Genomic DNA, 26,333 nt, shown 5'->3' on the forward strand with positions numbered 1-26,333 from the left:
TGTATAAGCACTTCACAAAAAGCAAAACTTGTGTAAATATTTTAATACTAAATTTATTCAGACATCATGAGGTTAATACAAGTTACTTTTGTCCTCTACAATTACAAGAGATGCTCAAAGTGGTGGTCATGAGCTTCCACACATTTATTAGTACAGCAAACAGTTGCTTGGGTAGCCTTGGTCATCAAGATTGCTGCACATGCATTTTCTGTGTTTTCTCTGAGGGCCCGACAGTGTAGTGGGTTTTCCACAATACAGGACATCCTCTAGGATCGGCCATGTGAGGGTAACACCATCTGTTGAGAAAACATTGTACTATTATTCTTTTCCTGAAGTATGTATACACTTTTTGGGTGATTCTTTGTATATATGTATGTTTGTAGGGTGTGTGTGTATGTTTTGGTTTTTGATTGTTTTGTTTCATTTTGGTTTTTGTGTTTTGTGAGTTTTGCTATGTAGTTTAGGCTGGCCTTGAACTCATCATGTAGCCCAGGCTGCTTCAAACTCACTGCAGTCATCCTGTCTGAGCCTCTCAAGTGTAGGATTGCAAGTATACACCACCATACCTGACTCTGATAAAACATTTTCATCTATTTTCCTACATTGCTGTTGGAATGTTAACTCCATGAGGGCAGAAATTTTTCCCCATTGTATTTATTGCTATATCACCAGCACCTAAAATACTTACCTGGCATCTAGTGAATGTTTAAATAAACTGATTCAATAAATATACCATACTTCATTGTATTAACCATTTTTATATTCCATCTATCCATTCATTCATCCATCCTCCCATCTGTCCATTCAGGATATGTCAGAGTTCTGGAAATGCAAGACTGCTCGCTTTGGCAGCACATATATTAAAGGTGGAAATAGGAAATCGAATTCCAGGGGCTAGGGATGTAGGCAGGTGATAGTGTATGTGTACACTATGAGGCCCTGGGTTCAGTCCCCAGTACTAAAAAAAAAAGGTGAACATGAATTCCATGTCCCTGCCAACAAGTGGTCCAGGCTAGGTTTGTAGTTACGAATCAGTGAATGTGTCCATGTATGAAAGATGATGACAAAAAAACTCCTGTGTAGGATATAAAGATTTTAAAAAGAAGAAAACAGTAAACATGGTAGATGTGGCAGGACAGTGTTCACAAAAGACTCAACAGAGATGTAGCTGGTGCTTTAGCTTACCTGACAGAAGGAGTGGGTCTTTGCTACACAGCCATGACGGAGGCCTGTTGCACACTGAGGGAATTAGGAATAAAGAAAGGGCATTTAGGGCTGGGGATTTAGCTCAGTGGCACAAGTGCCTGCCTGGCAAGTGTGATGTTGTGAGTTTGATCCCTGGTACCGAAAGAAAAAAAAAAAAAAGGCATTTATAAATGCACATAGCATGCAGATTTGTTTAACTAAAACTTTTTTTAAATTGAAACAGTTTTGTTTTCCTTTCTTCCTCCCTATCAAACTCAAGGCTTTGAGCATGCTAAACATACACTCTGCCACTGAGCTATCCCCCAACCAAAAACAAGCAGTTTCTAATTAATGAATATATTTACCTATTTTATAGGTAACCTTTTATCTTCCTATTTTTCACTGAAGAATTCTTTTTTTTTTTGCCTTTTTCGTTTTTATTGGTACCAGGGATCGAACTCACAACCGCACACTTGCAAGGCAGGCGCTTATGCCGCTGAGCTAAATCCCCAGCCCCAAAAAATTCATTTTAAAAATCAGCTTGTGTTTAACTCTCTCATAGTAGGAAATGGACATAATTGATAGGAACAAATAGTGCTTAATCAGAAAATCTGGTGCCCAAAGGTGTCAGTAACTGATAACAACAGACTACCTCTCCCTACAGTAGCTACCTATGACAGGCCTTAGAAAACAGGACCAAATGACCAGGGCACTTGCTGGCCCTCAGGAGTTCACTTGGTACTGTATAAATACGATGTTTCCAGCTTGTCCTGAATGTTTTGCCTCAAAGTATGCTGGTCAACTGAGGGTGCCTTTGGGCGGGGGTGGGTGGAGGGCAGGAGACTGAACATGGGTGGAGATTATGCTGAGCATGTGTTCTACACTGAGCTCCACCCCGGCCCTTGGAGTGCCATTTTTGTCCCTGTTTTTTTTTTTTATATTGTTCCTGATGAGTTAGAACTTTCTTATGTTGGTCAACATAATTTTGAGTGAATGAAGTGAATGCCTGATGTTTAATTTGTCTTTTAACATACAGAGAATCAAGACCAAACAGGTTTGAAAGTAGTCAGGAAGAGTCTAGAACCTTTGTGTCAGTCATTTCACACCCTTACCACATAGTTAACTTACTTGGAGTCCAGGAGTGATAACATAGTACTGAAGGGAATTTGTTATGGTAAATACAGAAGCACTGGTTTATCAGTTTACACTAGCACTGTTGTAATTAGCACACTTGTCTGAGTAATTTTTAATAAACATTCATTGAACTCCCAAGTTCCCAACATTGGGTCAGTAATGGAAATGCAGCCCCCAGAAGTGATTATATCGTGCTCCCTGTCCTTGGCAAGTTCATTTGTAAGGCAGATTGCAAACATATGATGAATATTACACAGTGAGTGTTAGAGAGGCAGGAGCAGAAGGGAGATGACTGAGTGGCTGTGCATTCACAGAAAGAAGAGATGCTGGCAGAGCAGGTTTGACTATATTTGCTTTCATTAGGAGCGCCAGCTCCTGAGCTCAGCCTGGAGACACATGCCTGTAGTCTGAGGCTAAGGCAGGAGAATCAGGAGTTGGGCTTACAGGCCACCTTTTTTTTGGAGGGGTAGGAGTAGGGAAAGGTGCCAGCTCCTGGAGAAATGTCCCCTTTGTGTGTGTGTGTGTCTGTGTGTCTGTGTGTGTTCTGATTTACTTTAGTGTGTGGGCCCTTCTGTTAGGCCTCTCTTCATTTGTGAGCAGTGGCTTCTTGCTGTAATGAGGCGTGGGCAGTGAGGCAGGCACCTAATGTAATTAGCAGGAAGACTTGAGAAGACTTGTCATTTTCTTTCTGTTTCAGTGTCGAAAGTCCTATAGATGGGAAGTCCATGGAGTCTATAACAAATGTGAAGATCTTCCATGGCTCAGAGTATAAAGCAAATGGAAAAGTCATCAGATGGACAGAGGTAAGGAAGTAAAACCTGGCATCTTTGGCCTGCTTTGACCACAGCTCTTGGCTAGGTTGAGAACCACATTCCGGAATGACAGCTGGCGCATTCTGGAATATTTAAACAATTTATATATCCATATCTAAAAAATAAAAGTCTCCTTATTGACCTACTGTGCTGTAATTCACTCTGGTATATCTCAGGTCACTAGGAAGACGTGATGGCAAGTGCAGCCTCCTGTAAGCTGTGTCTGCTTCCTGGTAAACTAGCTTTTAGGGACTTAATTGCATTAGGATTGAAAAGAGGTGCGTTTCTTGAGTGGTATATATCTTTAGTGTGTTCTTCAGAAAGCTAGATCAGTCAGGAGGCATTCACAGTTAAATCTCTCACAATATCATGGTCTCTATGAAGAGACTTACTTCACAATAAGAAAATTAAAGCTCATAAAGCATGTTATGTATGTGTACGAATTTTCCAAAGTGAAACCCATTAATCTGTACTACCAATAAAATAAAGTTTTTTTAAAAAGCTCAGAAACTAAGTATCTTGTCAAAATTTATAAGGCAAACATGTATCTGGCCAACTCCTAAGCTTTTTTCCACTAAACTAAGTTGCACCTTAACAGGAAGGCTGTGTTAGGGGCCACTCTGGGAATGATGGTTGTAAGAAGAGAAATGTAACTCCCAACCTGCTAGATGTCAAATACACCGAGTTCATGTCCCCCTAAAATCAAAGAATGAATTCCAAACGACAAAGGAAGTGAAGTAGGAACAGTTTACTGGGGAATAATAGCTCGTGAGAGGCAGGAAGGCGCCTACAGGTAGATTGCTACCAAGGGTACTTCTCTAAGAATGTTTTATAGAGCAAAACTATGAGGTGGATACAGCGTGCATCAAAATGTGTTCAACCAGGAAGATAAGTACATCTGCTTAGCTTCAGTAATGAAGGGGGTCGTGTAGCAAGGGCACATGGAAAGGGTACATTTTGGGGGAAGCCTGGGTGAGTGATGCTATCTGGACTTTACTAGACCAGTTGATAACCAGTTATATATAGTTGGGAGTCACTACTTGTCCCTTGGGGAAACACATAGGCTTAGTCATTACATCTTTATCTTGAGGCAGGCCTTTGACAGTTGCACCTCCAGCTACAATTCTGATGTCTTTATTTTTCTACTGACTTCCTTGAGAGCTCAGTCCTTTTCTGAGTTTACATTAATTTCTGTGCCACCTCATGTGTGTGTATAAATCACACAGATCAGAAAGTTTATTCTTAAAGAGTAAATAGGTAGACCTAGATATCTTAAATCCTTTGAATCTCAGATGTAACTGTAAAATAAAAGACTGCATTGGGAGATGTCTAGGGTTCCTTTCAGCTTTAAGTGTTAGTTTTTGTAATTTTGTGACTTCTGTTTCTCCCACTTTACACATAAGGAAGTGCAGGGCAGAAAGGTGTAAGCCTCTTGGTGACAGTGTGGGGGGCACAGCCTGGGTGTGGATGGTGGTTTCAGGTACTCATCATTCGTACCTTGCTCCGTGTTCACATGCAGCTGATTTTAGTTATTTGCTTTGCATTTTGAGCAGTACAAAGTCTGAAACATGTGCTCTGCAGCCATTCAGTTGGTTGGGGGGCTGCCGCTCCTTGGTGGAGCTCCTTGGTGGAGCAGGGGCCAACTGCTCTCCTGCCGCCTCCTCCAAAGCTCTTGCCATCCTTTCATGCTGCCAGTCTCCCCAAAGCCTCCAGGTGTGGCCATGGAGCTGTCCCTTTGGTTATTATTCTTGGTATGATGCCTCTTATTGAGCAGGAAGCTGGGCTTTGGTGTATATTTCATTGTTTTTTTATATGGTGACTTCATGTTGTTACTCTTTATAATATAGAGGATAGATACTTTCCATTGTTTACAGAGGCAAGTTAGGCATTAGAGATCCTTTGAAGTTAGGTATGTTGGTACATACCTGTAATGCCAGCATGCAGGAGGCTGAAGCAAAAGTATTGCTGCTAGTTTGAGTCCAATCTTAATTACAAAGTTGAGACCCAGTCTCAAAGGGGGGGGGGCAATGGAAAAACAGGAAAAGATAGGGGGAGGGAGAAAAGAAAATAGTAGTAGTAATAGTTCTTTGAAAACCTGGTGTGATAGCTTGCATACCAATGTCTCAGCTCCTTGGGAGACTGAGAGAGGTCACCCAAATCCAGGAGTTTGAGGGCTGCATGGACAACATAGTGAGTCCCTGTATCAGAACACACACACCACCATCACATGGCACCACTACCAACAACAAAAACAATACAAATCCTTTGACTAATTTGTTCTGTGCAGTTAGGCTTCAGGTCTCTGCTCCAGGATTGCTGTGCTTTTGCCCATGCACACACAGACACAGCTCTGGTCTGCACTGTGCTAGGGCCACATGGTGGGCAAAGCTCTGCACAAAATGCAGAAGACTTGCTTTCTGGGCTGGGCTTCTGCATACTTGAGTGAGCCTCTTTTCCTTCATGAATACTCTGAACCGAAGGGTCTGGGTCATACTCTGTCAGAAGCATTCTGGTGGTTTTTATTTTTTTTCCTTGTGGTACTGGAGAATTGAAGTGAGGGCCTTCACAGTGAACCATTCTCTTTGCCCTGTTTTCTATTTGAGACAGGGTCTTGCTTAGTTGTTTAGATTGGGCTCAAATATGTGGTCCTCTTGCCTCAGCCTCCTAGAATCCTAGGGTTACAGGTGTGGATTACCACCCCCAGTTTAGGGTGGAACTTGTAGGTCACTTGTTAAGAAAACTGTCTGTACATACGTATTACCTTCTAGAAGTGCCAGTGCAAAAATGTAAGCATTTTGGGTTCTGAGGAGAAGGTATCCTTGATGATGTAGGTTTGTGGAAACACAGGTACTGCCACTCTGTTTGTGTGGGCACAGGACTGAGAGCAGGGATTGTTTCCACAAAATCTCATTTTTCATAGCCCAAGGACTATGACATCTTGTACTGCACAGTATCTTGCACATCTTAGAAAATCAGGATACTTTTATACAGTGAGCCAACCTACTTTTATTTTCCAAAGTCTGGCCCAAGTAATAAGTTTCTCTTGTTTGGGAAACAGGTATTTTTCCTGGAAAGTGATGACCAGCATAACTGCCTGAGTGACCCCGCAGACCACAGCAGACTGACTGAGCATGTTGCCAAGGCCTTTTGCCTCGCTCTCTGCCCCCACTTGAAGCTTCTAAAGGAAGATGGAATGACAAAATTGGGATTGCGTGTGACACTTGACTCAGATCAGGTAAGGAAGATCTTGGGCGGCTTATGAAGCTGTTCTTGGGTGGTGTCTATGCATTATATATGTTTTTCTGAATTATACTAGATACTCCATATCTATACTCCATAGACCTTCTGATCTGAGCAGGTGGAGCATTCTGATTCTCCCTAAGAGTAATTCACCCAAGCACGTTGCTTGGTCAGACACTCTAAGAGCCATTGGGACAGTGGCCTCTACCTGCCTATACTCCGGGGAGTCTCCTTTCTTCTTTGCGTGGGCTGAGGAGGTCATGTGAGGACCTAATGCCACACTATAACTGGCATCTGCCCTACGCTTTTAACATTCCCTTACAGGGCAGGTCCCACAGCATCACTAATTTTTTTTGGCTTGGTTTGGTTTGGGTTGGTTTTGATAGTGTCTCGCTCTATAGCTCTGTAGTTCAGGCTGGCCTTTTAATTCAGTATTTAGCTCAAAGTGACCTCAGTTGTTCAGTAATCCTCCTGCCTTAGCCTCTCAAGTGCTGGAATTACAGGTATGTTCCACTGAGCCAGGCTCTGATCTTGTTTTCTTAATTCTCCTGGAGCAGGCGTCTGATAACTGCACTTTGCAGCTGTCCATGCCTTAGTCAGGTGGTTCTAACAGCATTTCCGTGCTAGTTTGTGGCTAAGAATTGAACTGTTTCTCTAGTACACTAAGTGTTCTGTCAGTTTAGATCTCCTATTGCCGAGTGGCCCTGTCTTCTTACCATTTTTCCATGCTCTTCATAATAACAACCCAGTCTTCATTTCCCAAGCTCAATACCTTTTCCAGTTTCTCCAGAGGCCAAGCACTGTTAATCTTCTTACATTTCTTTTGGATTCTGGATGCCTTCAGCAGGTCCTCCTGGTCCTGCCTTGGTGCTTATAACTGCTAGCGAGTGTGGGCTCTCAGGGTGCCTATGCCCTCTATATCAGTTTTTCCTAAAACGCTGCTCATGGCCTGAGTGCATACAGGCAGCCACTGGGTCCCAAGTACAGAACTGCTCTGTCAGGAAGTGAAAGGTTATGTGTTCGGCTCCATTTCTTGACTAGTCATCAATCAACAAATATTTCTTTTCTACTTAAGACGTTGCCCAGTGCTTCAGGAAGCACTACTAATGAAGCAGCACGGTGCTTTCTCAGAAGGTACTGATAATATAGCTGGAAAGAGAACAAGCATTTCTCTGTGAAATTTATGGTTTCTTGAGGTCAGGGGCCCTATTATCTTTGAATCCCTGTGTTTTTAGGTGCTTAGAAAATGGTGCATGGATGACGGGATGGGCTGAACACAAATGCTGTTAGAAAGTTGTCCATTGTGTATTCATTTTAATTGTAATATCCAAAGGTTAAAGTATTATTTCTGACTCTCCATGCCTCCCTTTCCAAGAAAACAAAGATTTTAACAGGGTGAATGAGTAGCCCAAGGTCTCCTGATGTGCAGAATGAGTAAGTGACAGGATGCAGCATGACAATTCAGGGAAGAGGAGGAATTTGTATTCACTGTTGGGTGCCCATCTGTGACCAACAAGGACCCTGCCTTTTCTATTTGGTCCCCTTGGCACTTAGCCCTCTGGAGCCGTCTTCTCTGCCTCATAAGTAACTTGTCATCCCTTCTCTCTGCGGTGTAGGTTGGCTATCAAGCAGGGAGCAATGGCCAGCCCCTCCCCTCCCAGTACATGAACGATCTGGACAGCGCCTTGGTGCCAGTGATCCATGGAGGGGCCTGCCAGCTCAGTGAGGGCCCTGTCGTCATGGAACTCATCTTTTATATTCTGGAAAACATCGCATAGGCACAGAAGACTTCATTTTTTTCTGTTCCTACCTGTTGCAACAGCAGTCATACCCAAATCATTTGCACTTTAAAACTGGAAGATTAAGCTTTTGTTAACACTATTAATGGGGGGAGGGTGGAACAGGGAGGGAATGGGGTTTTGGGGACAGGGGTGGGAAAGGGTGGTTGGGGAACAGATGTTCCATAATTTTATGTCTTCTATGCATCGTCCACCAAGAAGACCTGGACAGCTTCTGTTACTGCATAGTAGTTATGCTATCTTTGCAGCTAATCCCCTTCTGTGACTGTCTAGACAAGAATTCTGCTCCTCTCTTTTTAGATTACTCATGGTCATGTGCTCAGAAATACTCAGATGGGTAGAGCCTTCACCAGGATGGGGTGGGAGGGCAAAGGGAAAATAAACCATGAAACATCAGTTTTGCACAGTCTGTACAGAATTGGTATAAAGAGGACAGCTTCACTCAGATCCCGTCCCAGTTCTATCACAGCTGTTTACCAAACGGAAGTCACACTTTGATTATTCACTTTCACTAGATTACTCATTGAAGTGAATCAAAGACCAAAGGGAGCCATGTAGCCATGGAAGAGCTCCACACAGTCACGGAGGAGTTCAGTGTAAGCAAGCCATTTGGAGAGCAGCCCTGAGTGCAGGGTCATGTGAGAGCTGCCCAAGTGAGGGGCAGATGTTAAACTGGACCTTTCTGTGAAAGACAGCCAAGACATTTTTAGTTACTATGTACTAGAAATATTTTCTTACACATTTTATTGAGAAAGCGTTTAAACTTCAGGAAAGCTTTAAGTATAAAAAAATCCCACTATGTACTTTCCACCCAGATTCGTTTATTGTTCACATAGTAATATTTTGCCCCGTGGGTTTCTCAACCCTATATAAAAAAAACAGCTTCACCCAAGTTCACACTGACATCATATTTTAACCTGGCAGCCGTCACAACCTTTGTGGCATTGCCCCCAGTATCCTTCTGACCTGCGAGCTCACATAGCACGGAGCTGTTAGCACTTGCCTTTATCTTTGTCATTGGCGTGTTCTGTGACCACAGGTCTCCCTGTCTTGTTGTGTAATAGAAAAATACCTCATTTTGAGTTTGATGTTTATGCATTTCTGGTCAGGGTCATTTGATATCCATCTGCCTGTCATTGAGTGGTAACAGGTAACCTGTGGTCAAGGAATTGTCTGGTTTCTCCACCATACCTCCCCAGCCCCAAATAATAACCAGTATATGTAAAAGACATTTTCAGACCGTGCAGTTATCTTGTTCATCAAAATGTTCCCTTAGATTTAGTATACACTGTTTCATATCTGTGTGGATGTACAATACATGCAAAATAATTTTTCAGTTCCAGAACTCCATCCATATGTATCAGTTGAGCTTAGTAATCTATAGATAGAAGCCCTTCCTTACCCCCTATTATATTCATTAATTTAATTTTTATTATGATCTCATGGATTGTTCTTTCAGTGATTTTGATTATTTTGGTGCTTATATCTCAGCTTTGTCGGAATGGAGCACTTGAAGATTAGTTTCTACATCGTTAAAACATAATTAATGCTTCTTTTTCTAGCTTAAAAAGATGCTTCAGGCTAAATTTATTTTCATCCCCCCTGGAATCAGCCATGTCTTCAAGGAGTCCTGGTTTCTTTTAATGGGGTTAGTACCAGAAACCAGTGTGTTGCTTTCCTATGATTATGTACTGTGTATTCTGATAATTTTCTCTTCAAAACTCATTTTGGAAGTAGGTGTGGTAATGAATGTCTGTCATCCCAACTACTTGGGAAGCTGAGGCAGGACAACTGTTAAATTTCCAGGCCAGCCTAGGCAACTTAGTGAGACCCTGTCTCAGTGCTCATAAAGGCTGTGGCTGAAGCATGGTGCAGAGTGGTTGCTGAGGCTCAATCCCTTGTTCTTCAGGGAAGAAAATTTATTCTGAACCCAGACCCAGTGGACTCTGTAACCAAGAATACTGTTGTAGGGCAGTTCACTTGTCACTAGCATCTTGTGAAAGGCCAGGGCAGGCCATGCTGGGGTTGGTTCTCTGCTTCAGTGACGCTCCTCAGTCTAGCATAGGCCTGTGGGCAGGGGAGACCGCTCCCTGTGGGTGGAACTGGGCCTAGCACTTGGCCGTAACAGGCTGCGGACCTGAGTTCAGGGCAGTAGTTGTTTCCCAGACACACACCAATGGCCTGGCCTGGAAAACTTGGCTGGGTTCATCCCTCTTTCTCTCAGTTGGAGTGAGGGTTATATTTACAGCTCCCTCTTTAAAGGCATTGGCATTGTGGCTGCCAAGAACTGGAACTGGAACCTTTCTCCTAGACACAGAGGTTTAGGACTGTTAAGCCTCTGCTAAACCCACACAACACTAGTTGTAAGGATGGAGCCCAAGGACTGTGTGTCCCCACAAGCTTGGCGAGAATCGGGCCAGGTGTATGGAGTTAATATCCAGTTTGGGTCTGAATATACCTCAGAGGTTTGGCACTTGTGCAGAGGCTGGTCCTGTTTTTATAATTTTTCTTCTCTACTAAATCCATCCTGCCTTTGTGCATTATCTCTTCTTGATCAATGCAGGCTTTTTAATTCCCCCACTAGTCAGGTCGGTTCTCAACTGAATAAAAAGTCCTTTATTTGTAGTAAAATCACCTTCTGGGAATGGGTGTAAAACAACCAAGACTACTTTGTTTTTTCCTGTGTTTATCTTTGGCTTCATATAAAGTGCTGAGCATCATATTTCTAATAAGGCAACCTTCTCTACTTGTAAACTCAAGTAGTGAGCTGTAGTACCTCTCCTTAACTGAAGAGACATAGAATTGCCATTCTAGTAATTTGTTAAATTTTTAAAATTATTAAGTGCTTGCCAGATGCCAGGCAGTGTTTCTCCATTTATTCTTATCAGTTATTTTCTGAGCACCTACTGCATTCCAGTGGAGGTGGAAGTTCCCATCTGTCTTCTCCGATCCACAATGGGGCCTGCTGGTGAGCCCCAAATTTCCAATTCAGTTTACCTCTGTGCTCATCTGGGAAACCGTTTAAACATTTAACACATTTCAGATCACTGTTTCTAGAACTGATAGTGGTTCTACTTTAATGCTAAAATAGTAATTTAAATAGTGGCCATGGGTTTGTAGGGCTGGTTTACATGGACACTAAGGAGCAGAGCAGGAAAAATGATGTACATTCTCAAACTGGACCTCTGAAGCCGAGAGAAGCAGAAGATCCTTCTGTGATGGACCAGTGTGCCGATCCCAGCCATACTGTTCTGACTTGAAAAGAGCTGACCTTATTTAAAGGGCAAGGCCTTTTAGGAGATGCCTCAAATATTGGGAAAACAAGCTTTCAAAATTTGGAAGCAACCATGCAGATTTCAAAATGATACTATGAAAAAGGAAAAAAATATTAACATTATAATGAACTTGCCCCTTCTGAGCAGCAAGACTTCTAAGATCAGTTTCTTCCATATTCAGCTCACTAGTTCACAAGAAAGTGTGCTCTGTGTTAGATAAAAGAAATTAAAGTCAAAATGATTCTTCAGGTGATGCTTGGTTTCCAACTGCACATGAAAGAGAAATCTCCAGTGTTTGGTTGCAGTATGCGGACAAATCTCAGGACAACAGGCGGCTGGGTGGGCCCCTCCCTCCCCTCCCACTACCCATGCAAGCCTTTGCTGCCACAAAGGCCTTTTTTGAGAACCACAGTCTCCCAAGTCCAGTGGATGGCTTTGTCTTGCCTCAGTCAGCACTGAGGTTTTTTTAAAGAGCAAAGAGCAGTGAAGCCCACTAAAAACGAGTGTGTTACTCAGGAGAATCTTTGGAGCCATAAAAAGTGCCCTATTGAAATGGAGTACTTCTAGTACACGCCTGGACTGGGCTTTTTGGAACCTTTGCAGGCCCAGTGGCCCTTCATTATTAAGTGCTGGTTTGGACACAAACCAGAAGGGGAAAATGAGGTTAGGTTGTCTTTGCTCCCAATGACACTCTTCATTATAGATCACGGCTTGACAGACGTGTGACTTCAAATAAATGTTAAATCGCTGCTCTGTGCAAGTCCTGATAGCTCACTAGACCAGTGAGACCAGGTAAGACGACCAGTGAGATATTGGGAAGCAGGAAGGCAAGTGCAGCAGCTGTCAGGAACAAAGGCACAGGCAGAGCTGGGGTGAACTGAGTCGGGGAGACAGGCTGTTGTCACTGGCCACTGCTGCCACTGCAAGCCCCGCTCAGAGGTAGGGAAGCATGACCTAACCCTGTCACCTAAGGAAGAAAAAAGCTCAAGCCCTGAGCTGTGCTTATGCAATACTATAGTGATCAGTAAGTTGAATGTATCTGCTTTACTTGCATCCTTTTAAATAATCTTGAAGGATATTTTGTACATTTAATGCTTCAAAATGTAGACTGTTAGTAGTTTTGACTATAAAACCTGTCACAATTACAAGTCCTTTCATCCTTTGTATCCCTTTAGTAAAAGCCAAAGGAGAATTTCCTGGAAAAACTAAGGTATGTCCAGGCAATGAGCTGTCTCCAAGAGGAAGCTACAGCCGCAGTGGCAAATGTTCTTGTTACTGTAGCCTTCACCGAGTGCCAGGGAGCAGCGGGCATTTAAGCCTGCTGGTTTACAATGTGTATAGAATGTAAAATCCCTACAATGAATCACACCTAGTTTCTTAAATAAATAAAAGTTGGATACACAAAATTTTACACATATATTTATATATAATATATATATTTCCTCCCCAGTTAACGGTCTTTCATCTTAGCTATGTGGACCAAACCCAAGACACAACCTTCCTCTTATTTCCCACCAAGTAGTACCAAAAGTAACTCCTCTTCCGGAGTCCGCTAGGAAGCAGGAAGGCGAGTGCAGCAGCTGTCAGGACAAAGGCACAGGCAGAGCTGGGGTGAACCGAGTCGAGGGAGACAGGCTGCCACCTTGGCCAGCTGAGTCACACCCCTGCCCTCGCTGAGCAGGAGATTCCTGATCATCCTCAAGTTCTCCCATCCCTTACAGTTACATGTTTTAAAGGCACATCCAGAAATGGTGCAACCAGGACTAGGTAAGCAGTACACAGTTGCTGTGTAGAGGTTAGGGGGCTGTGGGGCTCCGAGGCACACAGCATGAGAGTGTCCTTGCCACTGCCCTCATCTAGGGAAGTGGGAGCTGGGGGAGCTCCTGGAATCTGCACGCCTCTGTGGTCAGTAGGACATGTACTTAACAAGGTCTTTGGTGCTTGTGTAGCAGCATCTCTTATGCACAAAGGTTTCCGCAGTCAACAAAGTAGGAAAGTAAGTTCCTACACACGGCTGCCCGGTAGTTCTTTCCCAGTGCCATGACCTGATGCACAGAGCACAAAGAATGGGTCAGTGTGTACCACAGTTTTAGACAGGATCTCCTGGACAGTCAGGCCTTAGAAGGTTATTCTCCCCCACCCTGCCTGGTTCATCTGAGGAACATGAAAAACTCAGCCCATGATCTCCATCATAGTTCTGCCTCTTGGTTTCCTTCCAGATGAAAGGCCAGACTTTCTCCCTGGAGATGAGCTGGGTGAGCAAAGGGGCTCTGTGGACCCCAGCAGACAGCAGGGGCAGAGGGTCAGAGGGCTTCCAAGTGCCACCCACCTCACAGGCCTCTGGGCTCCAGGACCAGCCAGTTTTCTGTCACTGTCTGCATGTCTTGCCCACTCAGTGGCTCCCGTAGCCTCACCTTCACCTCCAGCTTCCCCCCAGTGGGCTTCCTTCCATCCAGGACCTGTGAGAAGAATGGGAAGGGCGATGAGAAATGGGGACCGACGGGACCCAGCAAAGAGCAGCTAAGACGCCCTGCGGTATTCACATGGTGCATGCATCTCAGGACAGCTTTGCTCCCTCCCTGTCTGCTGTGTGTGGAGCGGTGGCTGTTTTAGTTAAGTCTTTTAAAGAAGCAATGTATGAATCTAGATGAGCATCAGTGCTCTGAAGAGGAGATGAGAAACTTAGCGCTCTCCTTTTTTTTACTCTCAGTCCCTACAGCAACTCCTGGAAAAAAAGCAGCAGCTATACAGCAGAGCCCAAACCCTCACGTCACAGATGGCCCAGGGAAAAGCAGATGACAGTGGCAGACTATGGGTTCCTTTCTTCCTATCTTCTGCTACTTCCTCCTTCCGGCAAGTGAGGTGTAAACATAGACGTCCAGGCTTCAGAATAGCAACCAAGTGGGGAGAGGGGAAGATGCACTGTCCTGGGGAAGCCTCAGCCTACAGAAGTGCAGGAGGGTCAGGTCCCAGCTCTGCCCAGGACACACTGTATAAACCAACAGAACCACCTTTTCCTCTGGCCTAACTTTTCCTCACTTCGCAGAAGCAAGGTCTTAAGAATTCCTGTCTATAATCCTGTACATTCATGGAAGCTCAAAGATCTATCTAAAGGCAAATCTCCAAGCACAGGTAGCTGCATTCTAATTGGTCTCTGATCCAGAAATACATACTTCCATCAATTTTAGCTCTGGAGCTCCTTTTACTAACTCATGTCAGACAGCTGCCCCAACCATTAACCTAGAAACCTAGAATTCTGTGTGCTTAGCTGACAGCAGTGATCAGACTTCTCAGTGGTCTTCTCTCATTTGTCACCTTTGGGCATTTAAGTGGCCCAGGGAATTATGAGAAGAATATGGCTACTTCCTATCCAGCTGGCACTAATTTTCTGGGCTCTTCTGAACCTCTTCTATACTCTACTGCACACTACGGAACACTTAAATTGCGGGCCTAGAAACCTGTAACAAGGACTGGCACTCCATGAATATCTGCTCTCCTTACCAACTCCTCTGGCTTGTCACTCCCATACCTCCACAATCTCTCTGATCTCACACTCATTCTCCAGCCGTTCCAACTTCAGGAGTGCTGTGCCAACCAGCTTGTCGCTTCTGAAGAAGGATCTGGTGAGCCAAGAGGCAGCAGAGATGAGACCGGGCGGGAAGGAGAAAAGGAATTCACTGAGCCCAGGGCAGGAAAACTGAATAGAAAGCGGCAGGGACAAAAATACCATTCTTTGCTCCCCATTCACCCTTGTGTGACTGACAGGCGCCTTACCCTTTGTGGAAGACTTCAAATTTGATTCCTTTGCTCTGGATCACCCTCCTGAAGCCCCGGTGGTTTCGGTTGATGTTTAGTTTGAAGACTTGATCAAATTCTGCAAAAAGGGGAGAAGGCAAGGAGAGGCTTGGCTCCCAGGGATTTCCTGAGGAAGTAGACAAAAGCTCAGGGAAGACTTCCCCTCTAATTTCCCTTCCTGCAATTCAGTGTCTGCCACCAGAAGGAGGTAGACCATCAAAGCCCTGGCCTTGGAAGCAGGTGGTTTTTGTATCATGATAGATATAGATTATACCAAAATGGGAAGGACTAAGAATTTGGAGTAAGAATTCCTGGGTCCCATTTCTAAAATCTCCCTGCTATGCACTCCTAGGAAATCCTTTTACTTCACCAATCTTCAGTTTCCCCAATTATGTAAGAAGAGCATTAATAAAACCTGCCTTTATTTCCCAAAATGGGTGGGATAAAATTAGACTGTAAATCTGAAAGCACTCTTGGAAACACGGGTGACTCTCACTGAGTGAGAGGGAAGAGAAGGAGCCCTGTGTGACACTCACCTGGGGAATTTGTGTTCTTTACCACAGCGGTTTTGCCTTTTTGAGCCTGGTCCTAAAGTAATAAGAAGGGAAATGAGACAGCGTGAAAAGCAGAGGTATACAGAGCCAAGAACTCTGGGCTGAGCCAGTGTTTTGGGAAGAGACCTCTGAGAAAATGGGCTGAAGGGTCTTTAAACTCCTCCCTTAAGGCAGGCCTCAACAGAGCACAAAGTCTTGCAGTAGAAGATGGGCTAATTCTGCCTAAGCCTCACCGAGTTAGGGTAGTGAAACTCAAACCGCACAAAAGCGTCCAAGTCATCGGGGGTCACGCCTGTGAGGAAGGAAGGGCATTGCTCTGAGGGAGTAGCCAGAAGCCAGGTGCTCAGGTGCTAGCTAAGAGCCTCCTTCCTAGGTGGGACATTCTCAGGTCCTAGGTAAGAGGGGTGGCCCTAGTGTTACCTGGAGGGGCTGGCAGGTTCATTCCCCGGACAACGATCAGATGCATTTCTGTGCTGTTGAGTTCTGAGAAGATCCTACAGCCAAGAAGAAAGAGCTGGATGAGAAGCAAGCGGCAGAACCCCTCCCCTCTTCTAGTACCTCTTGTCCAGCTGGGTGGGCCCAAAGAGGAGAAGCGCACAGCCACCACCAAGTCCTCTGGCAGATGCGTCCTCCTCACCAGCCCCAGAGCCTACCATGCTAGGGAGTCTTGCTAAAGACCCTGGGCTCCCAATTCCAACCCTGTCTCATATGAAGCTATGTTTCCCATGGGCTCTGGCACCTCACAGTCTGAAATGTCTTCAGCTCAAAGTGGTGGCTGGGAGGGTCGAGGCCCTGGGCCTGGGCCAGCTGCAAGATCTCCAGCTGTTTCTTGCGGTCATGAGCAAGCTTCTCAAACCTGCCAGGATCCATGTGCACGTCAGCAGGGCAAGGCTCATTTGCTGCTCCCCACCTACACTCTAGCTCCGGCCCTGGCACTCACCGGGTAGTCTCAGCCACGTTGCCCTGGTGCATGAACTGCTTGGAGAACAGCAGGCACTTCTACAAACAGGGGCCCAGCATGACTCCAGCGCCAGCGCAGAACTCACCAAGGCTAGCCTGCAGGGCTTGACCTCTCAAACTGCCAACGGCTGCTGTGGCCTTCCCTCTCCTCCCCAACACATGCCAGTGGCCCTGTCTTCCCCCACCCCCCTTTCTGCCTGTACTTCTGCAGTTTCCTCTCCTGCTAAGTCATTTGAACTTCACTTAGCAGATTCCTGTTCTTCCTTCAAAACCTAACTCAAACATCGTCTCAGGCAGCAGACATCTTAGAAAAATAGGAGCAGTTCAGAAGCAACACAGCACCCACGTGGGTATCTTTACTCCTATCTCTCCCGACTTTGTTGGTAAAATTTCCTAACTGCCGTGAAAGGAAAGTACTGTCATTCCATTTATAGGTAAAGGAATTGTGGTTCATACAGGGCAAATGCCTTGCCTAAGACCACACAGCCAGTAAGTAAAGAACCAGAATTAGAACCTGGAGCTATCTGTTTGGAGTCCCTCATGTCTCCATAGGGAAGCGCTGAAAGAATAGGAAGGGACAAGCACCCCACTGACCTCATATTGCTCCTGAAGCATTTTCTGGAGCTGGGCATATACCTCCTCTGCCTTTTGGGAGAGCCGCAGGTCCTCATGGTGGATGAGGATGAAGTCACCCTCTTCATCCGTCAAGGGTGAAGGTACCTGCCCGGATCACAAGGCCCCTCGGGCCCCAAGAGTCAGATAGCTCCTTGACACAAAGGCAGCAATCCAAACTAAACATTGCTGCAAATTCCACGACCTCCAACGATGGGCACTCATGGCCTCTCACGTAACCCAGGCTGCAGGAACCCTGCTCCTCCTGGTCTTGCCCTGTCTTATCCTTCCTGACTAGGGAAGCTCCCTTTCCTTTCCTTCTCCTGGTCACTTGTAGGCCAGCAAAGCAGACAAGCAAGTGGCAATATAATACCTTTTTTAAGGAGCTGTCCCAGGTCACAATCCTGCCTGTCAGGCGGCCTCCTACCCCTTGCCTGGTAAGGTCTGGTGCTTTAACCAGGTCGGACTCACCTTTGAGAGATCAACAGGTCGGCCAGCTCGGGCCTGGATGATCTGAGCCTCAAGACCCTTGGCTACCCGCAGGTGAGCTTTGGCTTGCTCCAGGTCTTGTCTACGTTTGGCCTGCAGGGCTGCTCGCTGATACTGCAGTTTCCGTGCCTCCAGCAATGCCAGCTGCTCCCACACTGAAGGGCCAAGACCAGAAATTAGGAACACACCTCTCCGCTCTCCAACCCTGTTTATCCCCAGCTCACCAGTTGGACTCAATGACTCCCTAGAACGTGAGGCCTTGGGTTCGGGCTGGGGCCTGGATGAAGGAAGCAGAGGCTGGGCCGGCTTCTTGGCCACTGGGGCCTGTGCTGAGGGCTCATTCTGCAAACACACAGGCAGTTGTCATGAGATTGCTCTCCACTTGCCTGGCAGCAGCCTGCAGACTTGGACACTCTTGAGCCTGTGCTGACCTGCTGTGTGACCTAACTGAGTGGCTTACCCCCTTGGGTCCTACAAAATCTCAGAGCTCAAAGAAGCCTCAGAGGCTCTCTGGTTCAATCTCCCCAACAAGAGGCTGCAGAGTAACTGTAGGATAATGGGGCCTGAACCTGGGCTCTGAATCACAAACACCTGAATCCCAGCTCTGTCCCTGGTCAAGATCTTCCTGTAAAATTCTGGAAAGGAGACCTAACCTCACTGGGCTTTAGGATGGAACAAGGGGCTGGGTTTACCTCCCAGCTTCCATTTGTCCCCACCAACCCCTGCAGTCGTGATCTCTCAGCCGAACCTCATCCTCATCTTCATCTGCCAGGGCTATGTCCTCGGGAGTGGCCAGTTTTTGGGCAGCTGCCAAAGTTGCTGCCACTGGATCATCCTCCTCCTGGCCCACAATAGGCTCCAGGCCAGGGATGGGGGGAAATCCTGTGGAGACAAGAGCGGAAAGAGGATGTGGTACACTCAGGGACACCTGAGGAGGCCGCTGTGGGTCCTGTCTGTCTAGGAGTAACGCTGATGGGTGGCTCCCCAGGATGCAGGCAGTTACCGAAGATTCTCCCTTCTGCCCTTCTGGTGCAGAGACCACCTCAAAGAGCCAAGTCAAGCCTTACTCACCTGGAGGAACAGGCAACTCAGCAAAGTCCACTTTCCGGCCCGCTTGGTGTGCGCGGATAGCACCTTGGTATTGCTGCATAGGAAGGAAGGAAGGGCCTCTGGGTAAGCTGAGCTCAGCTGGCAGGCAGGCTCGCCCACCACACACAAGCAGGGAGAAGCCTGAGGAAGAGGCAGCAGCCCTGGGGGAAACAGTCTTAAGGTAGCAAGCACTCAAGAGAAAGTCTTGGAAAAGCGAGAGACAGAGACAGCTGAGCAGGGAAAGAGGCCGGAACCTGCACAGCCAGGAGCCCACCTTGGCGATACGCTCGTGCATTCGGGCCTTGCGCTCATCCCCACTGGCCCGGGCCTGGGTGCCCGCCTCACGGTACTTGTTCAGCCTTTGCTGCAGGGCATCCAGCACCATCTGTGGCTCTGCAAGGATTACTTAGAGGGGACAAACGGAGGGCATTAGCTCTGCCTGTCCCTCCTCAGTTCCCACTCCAGACCCACAATCTGATCGCACCTGGGGCTGGTGGGACATTCGAGGCCGTCACTGGCTGCACATGCTCCACTGCAGGGGGTAGGACTGCTGGTGCTTCGGGAGGCTTAGCAGCTTGTGACAAGGTCTTCAGGTCTGGAGGCCCAAAGCAGACGTGTAGGCAGGGTGTCTGGTGGTCCTGACCTGATAATCTTCCCCAGCCCAGCCTGAGAAGACACCCTACAATTTCCACACTGACCTTCAGGTGCCGGGGGCATGGCACTCAAGTCCACAGGCTGCCCCTTCTCCAGGGCTTCCAGAACAGCACCAAATCTCTGCAGCAGTGAGAAAAGCAATGTGAACATGGGGCTGGCACAACTCTCCCTCAGGCTGACTCCCTCTCTGATTCTTCACTTCTCCACCTGGAAAGCAGGGGAAGGGATACTCCAGCCCTTCTCCGAGCCGTGTCCTACCTTCCCAATCCTCATGAGCTCTCGGGCACGATCCAGCTCTCCAGCCCGCTTGGCATTGAGGGCAGCCACTTTGTACTCTCTCTGTCGTGCAAGCAGCAGGGCCTTAGGGTCTGGGTCTGCATCTCCAGGGGGAGCAATGCCAGGGCTGCCTGAAAAGCTGGACTCAGGGTGGGAGGTTTTGTCTACAGGAAACAAAAAGCCCACACTAAGGGTCTCAGATCCCAGAGGTCTCAGCCTGAGGACACGCTAGGGAAAGTAAGGACAGCAATGGGCAAGGGCAGGCTGAGAAAGCAGGTGGTAGGCACTGGCCCTGGGAACTGGGCAGGATTTGAGTCTCCAGATACCTGGCACCAAGGCAGGAGAAGCTGGGATGTCCCCCTCAGGGCTCCTGCTGGTGGTTTCCTGGGAGGCTGGGGGCCTCTTGCCTAGAGCCACTGGAGGTGGGATCTCCTCCTCTTTGATTTCCCTGCCCTTCCTCACAGCAGCTAGCTGCAGCTCCAGAGTCTGAGGGAGAGAAGCAGTCTAGAAATCTAGATAGCCATCTCAGCCTGGACCCTGCCTGAAGACAGGCCGGGGACCCATCACTCCTCGGGGCTGGTGGGGAGACCTCCCCTCCACGGTGCAAACTACTACCCCCACCTTACTTCAGGACCTGCCCCATCACCTTCAGGCCTCGCTCACAGCGCCTGGCTTTGGCCATGTCACCTGCCTCCTTGGCACTGGCAGAAGCTTCCCGGTAATTGTGGATCCGTTCCTCCAGCAGAGCCTGCAGGCCCCGAGGCCCTCCAGCCTGCAGATACTTCAGCTCAGGGCCGGGCCACTCCGAGGCCAGCTAGGCCCTTGCCATTCTCTCCCTGTGAGGAAGCTGCCCCAGAAGACGGAGCTCTGGGACTCCACGAGAAAGAAGAGCCTAAAGCCCCATGGTGTGAAGCAAAGACCCACGGGGTGGGGGTGGGGGCCCAGAGGCCAGGCCAGAGGCAAACATGGGCCCAGAAAATCAGTGGGGGCCAAGACATGGCTTCCAGAGGTGGTGCAGAAAAACAGAGAGGCCTTTGAGGCTGGCCAGCCAAAGGAGTTTCTCATGCTGTTTCCACTTGGGCCACCTACTGGAGCAGGGGCACTGCAGCTTGCTGTGCACGAACACAGAAGGACCAAGGCACGCGAGGCACTCCTCCAGAGCCTACCTGATCTGCTGTTAGTAGGGCTGCTGGCGCTGAAGGTTCAGTGTCTTCCTGTCCCTTCTCCTCTTCACAGAAGTCTGGACTAGCTGCCTCATCACTGTCCAGGGGACCAGCCTCCTCATCCGTACCTAGAACCTCCTGCAGCTCATTCTGCAAAGACACAAGTCCCAGGAGCTTGGGGCCCCCAGGGCCACATCTATGACAGGACCTGTGAACAGAGGTCTCCCCCAGTATTATTTCCGAATGACAGGACCTCTACATAGTCCCCTTTGCAAAAACTTCTCTTTAACTTGATCAAGGATAGCTTTGTAAACAGTAAAGACTTCAAATCTGAGAATCTCCAATTGCAGAGCTCAGAGAAGAAGTCTAAGGAGACCAATCTCACTTTCACAGCCTGGAAGACAGGCCTAGAAGGGCAGTGTACTCACTCAAAATCAGAGACACAAGACGGGCAAACCCCAGGTCTCCTCTCGACCACCCTGTCTTTTATCAGGCCACCTGACCACACAGCCTCTGCTGCCAGCCTGGCAGACGCACCAGCAGTTCTGCATCCTCCTCCAGACCTTCCTCCTCTTCCTCTTCCTCTACATCCTGCATACAGTCTGCTGCCAACTTCTCAATGTGTGCCATGGGGAGAGGGGCTAGGGAACAGGGTTAAAGGTCAGGACAACTCTAGTAAGGTCTAAGATGAGTAAATTATAGATACACCCAGACAGAAATTCCCCTTCCTTCCTACAGCAAAGTCCTACCCCGTAAACTATTTTTTTCTTCATGACCTAACTCAAAAGACATCTATCAGGGATACCGTCCTGGGTTCTCCAACAAGTTATAAGTCAACCTTCTCAGTATTTCTAATAGTGATTCATGAATGTATCCACCCATGCCCCAAGCATCTTTTTTCACATTTGTAGATTTTTTACAGGCCATCTGAACCTCAAAGCAGTTCTGCAATATAGGTAATACCACATCTATTTTATATAGTGAATAAACTGGAACTAATGGTAGCAATTTTTCTAACATTGAAATCCTACTGTGCCAAAATCTAGGCTCAAATCCGCGCTTATCTAAACCCTAACAGTCAGATCAGTGAGCCTGCTCTTCGCAGTGTCCCAGCTCAAGGTCACACAAGAGGGGGAGTGTCTTCTCTCTGAATAGTCCAGGTGAGAAGTGAGGAAGGTTTAGAATCCCACCCCTCATCCTCCTAAGCCTAAAACCTCTGTCCTGTCCCTGTCTATGGAGGGAAATCCTACCTCCTCATGTGTTAACTGTGCCTGTCCTCCCTGGACCCATATTGTCTACCAGGCCCTGGCTAGGGTAAAGGGTAGTTAACTGCTAGGTCAGTTAGAGAACCGGATTAGCCCACAAGGCGGAGGTGGTTCCCATCACACAGGTACAAGCTTGAGCTCTTGTGCAAGAGCTACAGAAGGGACAGGGGTATTAGAAGGGCCAAGGGGTCTGGCTGGCTTCTCAAGATTGCAAGACAAGGACCCTTTCTACTACAGGCCTGTGTCTATCTGGCCCCAGTACTGAGCCAGGCCCAGGCTCAAAAACTCACCCTGCCCCTTGAGTGCTGACTTCCTGCTTGTGGTCCCTGCTTCCCCAGTAAGGGCCAGCAGCTCGGCCTCCAGCTCTCTGTCATCTTCTGTCTCATCCATCCCAAGCATCATGTCCTCAGGGCTGAACTCCACAAAGAGCCCAAGCTGACAGCACAAAAGGTTTCTTAGGAATCATACAGTGAGGCAGAGTAGAGCTTAGCCCCAGAGCCAGACTTGGGGTCCCAATGTCCCACTCAGTGGCCTCTTCACTTTGTGAGGGAAGGGAAACAGGCTGCAACATTACCTCTTGGCCACTTATATCCATAGAGAATATCAAGAGCCCAGTAAGACCACACTGTCATGATTACTACCAATAACAGCAACAGCTGCTAGCACTAGTCATGGTATTCTACATGGTTAGTTAACTGCCATAATCCTGAGGTGTTTCTTTTTAATTGCAATAAAAGACACATAAAGTGAAATTTCCATCCTAACCAATTTTAAGTCAGAGCTCAGTGGCAATGAAGAACATTCACACCACTGTGCTGCCTTCACCACTGTCTATCCACAGAAGCTTGTGTGTGTGGCCCAGCAGAAACGCTGTACCCACTGAGCACTAAGTTCCCATTTCCCCCTCCCTCCCCTGACTGGTAAATATTTAGGTGTATTAACTTGATTATTGTAAGTACCAATCCTAATTTTTATGCCAGTGTTCAGAACAAAGCCTGCTCAATGACAAAACTTAAAATATAGTCTTTTGAGTCTCTGCCTTTGATTCTACCTCCTTCCTTGGCTTTTTAAAAACAATAAAAATAAACTAATACTAAGGACTCAAGGCCAGAAGAAAAAAAATAGAAAACAGTCCTCAAGCTCCCCATCTGGTGGCAGCCCTCCGTCCTCAGGCAGCAAGGTCCTCCCATTGGTGACCACCTCAAGTGGACACCCTTAGCCAGCAAGCCAAGTTGGCCTGGACGAGGAGCTACAGAGCACTAAGCTGCCACACCAGCATCTTCACTTCAGAGGCTCCTGAGCCCTCACACCACTTGCATGATGCGGTCAAGGCCAAGGCAGGATGGTGGCTAGGCTGAAACCTAGGAAGGGAGTTCAAGGCTCCTTGGCCCGTTGTGACAGGGCCCTGCTCACAAGGTCCCTAAGGGCACTGCTCAGACTCTAGACTAACAGATAAAAATCACAGAAATGACTCAACCTGACCCAATTTGCCCAAATAGTCTAAGGACCCCCATCCAAACTGGCCCAGTGGCGAAGTAGGCTATGTTCATACCTGCTTGGCAGCTGCCACACCTTGACCAGTGGCCCGAGGGCCTTTCCGAGGTCTTGGCCCTGGCATCCTGGAAGCCTAGGTACCTATCAGGTGGGAGATGAAAAGACTCAGAGAGGAACAGACTATGAGCCCTGCCCTGAGAAAGGTGAGGTCAGTGAACTCCTTACAGTGGCAGTGTTTTCTCCTACCTGGTGAATCACCACCAATGTTACTCAGGCCACTGAAATAAGCGACACGGAAGATGGAGAGCTGGGGGCCACCTGTTGGCATGTAGCCTGCAGACTGAATGTGAACCCACAATATAACATTACTGATTGACTGACCAGTGTGGAAGGTAGAGCTGGGGAGCCGCTCTAGGTACAGAGTGAGGAAAGGGCTGGATTAGGGTTTGGGAAGGCTTTACACTGGTGAAGTCTATTCTGGAAGCAACATGTGACTCCTGAGGTCTAACTTCCAATTAATAAAAATGCAGTTTCTCAGGCATCCCACACACATCTCAAGGGCTCAACAACCATCTGCAGTTGTGGTTACCATGGGATGGCACAGAATGCTATGATAGAAAAACCTGACACAGCACTCAGATTCTCAGGCGTCCCAACAGTTCACAGGCCCTCCACAGAGGATGATACTAGGCCCGAGAGCACAGAAGTCAATCAAACAGGACCTCACCCCTCAAGGAATGTCGACATGGTGCAGACCCATGAATAGACAACCACTGCAGGAGGGTGCTGCAGGTGCAGTGGGTCCCCAGAGATAGCCTCTCAGCCGGTAGATTTAAAAAATCTTCTTGAAGGAGATGATGCCTGTGCTGAGTCATGAAGGCACCAGAGGAAGGCAAATGAATCTCAAGTAGAAGAAACAACCTGACAACCGTTCAGAGGTGAGCTTGGCTGCGCAATGAAACTGAAGGCCTGGTACTAACGGGGCACAAACCAAAATGTGTAAGGTAAGATGGAAGTGTGTGCAAGGTGCAAAATAAAGAACCTTGTAGCCTAAAAAATCCGGACGTTATTCTGACAATGAGGAAAAGTCGCGGTTCCAGGCCTGTGAGTCCAGAACATCATTGTGGCTGCAGGGGGAAAGTGCACAGGAAACAACAGGGGCATCCGGCCCTGAGCCACGAAGTAGGGGATGGCAAGCGGGACGAGAGGCACAAGCTCCAGGGCTGAGACCCGCACCGGGCTAGCACTCAGAGGGCGGGGGCTCAAGTTTCAGTGATTTGAATGGACCGTGGGGTGACTGGGCTCAAGGGAATGACGAGGTCAGTGAGGTTGTGCAAGTCGGGGGGGGGGGCCCTGCACCCTGGCCCGGGCTCGGGAGAGGTGGGCAGCGGGGTCCGCAGCCGGAAGCGAAGCCGGGGCCCTCACTCCTGCGCGACGGAGCGCACCGCCCGGCCCTGCCCAAGCCGCCTCCATCTCCCTGGCCGTCCCCAGATTTCCCCACATCGGAGAAATCCGAACCCATACCTCGCGGCGGATCCGAACCAAACCCGGGCCTCCTCTGGCTCGGCACCGCCCTGCCTTCCCGCGCGCCCCCAGCGGCGGAGGCAGCGACAGGAAGCGCCGCCCGAGAGGCGGCTCGAGCACAGCACGTGACCTCACGGCGGGCAGCTCGACGTGCGCATGTGCGGGGCGGGCTCTCTGACAGGTGACTCCAGGCGTGAGGGTCTCTGTGCGCAGGCGCCTTCAGGCAGGTAGCGCGAGACCAGGCGACTGTGGCGACTTCAGGCTCTTCGGCAGGGCACCCACTGCCTATGAGAGTGTAGTAGGCGCGGCCTGGGCGAGGGTTAGCGGTGTGCAGGCGGCAGCCATGTGGTCCTTCGGCCTCAGGTCTCGGAGTAGGTAGGTAGTAACTCACCATTGAGTTCACGCACAGGTTAGCACTTGAATGTCTCCCTTCCAGGCCGCAGGGCGGGGTAAAACGTCAGGTAAGAGGGAAAAGGGCGCATGCGCCTTGGAACACACTTCAGCGCGTTCGGTAGTGGACTGCGCGGGTTAGCAGATCTGTGGTCTCAGCACGCTGGCACGCAGGAGATCGCTGGTTCAAGCCCAGCCGGGCGACTAGTCCGGGGATGTAGCGCTGTGTGTCTGAGTGTAGTCCTCAACACCCGGGATCCTACCTAGTACTGTCCTACAAGATGGACATATCACCCCTGAGAGAGAAAGCGACAGAGTACCCCGTTCAGTGTCAGCAGGTAGGCTCTAGTCTCGCCTCTTCCAGCTAAAACATCGCCACCTCCCCCTACCTCTGCCTACGTCCTAAATTTAGGTTTTGACAATTAGTGATCACAGATCTTCCAGTTTCTTTGGATGGTTTTTTGGCTTTTGTGTATGTGTGGTACTCGGGGTATGTGGAGGTAAGGTCTGGCTAAATTAGTAAATTGCCCAGAATGGATTGAAACTTTGAAAAAATTCTCTTGCCTCAGCCTCCCAGAGTGCAAGGATGCACACCCAACCTTCCTATCTCTTTGTTTTTGATT

General features: G+C 48.0%; 2 protein-coding genes across 13 annotated transcripts in view; one reads left to right on the forward strand and one right to left on the reverse strand.

The window, feature by feature from the left end:
* Zfyve9 (zinc finger FYVE-type containing 9) overlaps nucleotides 1-26,333 on the forward strand; it is a 253,330-nt gene that overhangs the window by 222,094 nt on the left and 4,903 nt on the right. For all 9 annotated transcript variants that reach the window (XM_063235181.1, XM_063235177.1, XM_063235182.1 and 6 more), the window contains 3 exons: nucleotides 3,017-3,122; nucleotides 6,190-6,366; nucleotides 7,988-25,695. In XM_063235181.1, coding sequence (XP_063091251.1) covers nucleotides 3,017-3,122; nucleotides 6,190-6,366; nucleotides 7,988-8,149 — 445 coding nt within the window. In that variant the 3' untranslated portion in view covers nucleotides 8,150-25,695. The remainder of the gene's footprint in view (nucleotides 1-3,016; nucleotides 3,123-6,189; nucleotides 6,367-7,987; nucleotides 25,696-26,333) is intronic.
* Nucleotides 12,843-25,423, reverse strand: Cc2d1b (coiled-coil and C2 domain containing 1B). 4 transcript variants are annotated; one of them, XM_063235189.1, is made up of 25 exons: nucleotides 25,321-25,423; nucleotides 23,855-23,937; nucleotides 22,593-22,737; nucleotides 21,575-21,678; nucleotides 21,041-21,187; nucleotides 20,521-20,646; nucleotides 20,201-20,360; nucleotides 19,857-20,038; nucleotides 19,643-19,718; nucleotides 19,429-19,539; nucleotides 19,219-19,349; nucleotides 18,927-18,999; nucleotides 18,604-18,737; nucleotides 18,080-18,197; nucleotides 17,838-18,010; nucleotides 17,349-17,474; nucleotides 16,735-16,793; nucleotides 16,534-16,650; nucleotides 16,215-16,288; nucleotides 16,028-16,086; nucleotides 15,777-15,828; nucleotides 15,220-15,319; nucleotides 14,975-15,065; nucleotides 13,775-13,904; nucleotides 12,843-13,490 (listed from the first exon to the last, which is right to left on the reverse strand). In XM_063235189.1, exons 2-24 carry the CDS (start codon nucleotides 23,918-23,920, stop codon nucleotides 13,776-13,778), a joined length of 2,553 nt encoding a protein of 850 aa, XP_063091259.1. In that variant the 5' UTR covers nucleotides 23,921-23,937; nucleotides 25,321-25,423; the 3' UTR covers nucleotides 12,843-13,490; nucleotide 13,775. The 4 variants fall into 4 exon arrangements, with proteins under 4 accessions (XP_063091259.1, XP_063091258.1, XP_063091260.1 ...); XM_063235188.1 differs by lacking the exon at nucleotides 25,321-25,423 and adding an exon at nucleotides 24,043-24,135; XM_063235190.1 differs by lacking the exons at nucleotides 20,521-20,646; nucleotides 25,321-25,423 and adding an exon at nucleotides 24,043-24,135.

Source organism: Cavia porcellus, unplaced genomic scaffold, assembly GCF_034190915.1.
Source record: "Cavia porcellus strain 051 isolate PalLab524CR breed Dunkin Hartley unplaced genomic scaffold, mCavPor4.1 scaffold_25, whole genome shotgun sequence".
Lineage (NCBI taxonomy): Eukaryota > Metazoa > Chordata > Mammalia > Rodentia > Caviidae > Cavia > Cavia porcellus.

Excerpts from the sequence above, each read along its gene's own strand:
- Cc2d1b (XM_063235189.1), bottom strand. The coding sequence starts at position 23,920 with ATGCCAGGGCCAAGACCTCGGAAAGGCCCTCGGGCCACTGGTCAAGGT. Across the intron at positions 18,011-18,079 it reads GGAGTCATTGAGTCCAACTG|TGTGGGAGCAGCTGGCATTG; the intron begins GTGAGCTGGGGA and ends TTGGCCCTTCAG. Across the intron at positions 16,651-16,734 it reads AACGTGGCTGAGACTACCCG|GTTTGAGAAGCTTGCTCATG; the intron begins GTGAGTGCCAGG and ends GGATCCTGGCAG.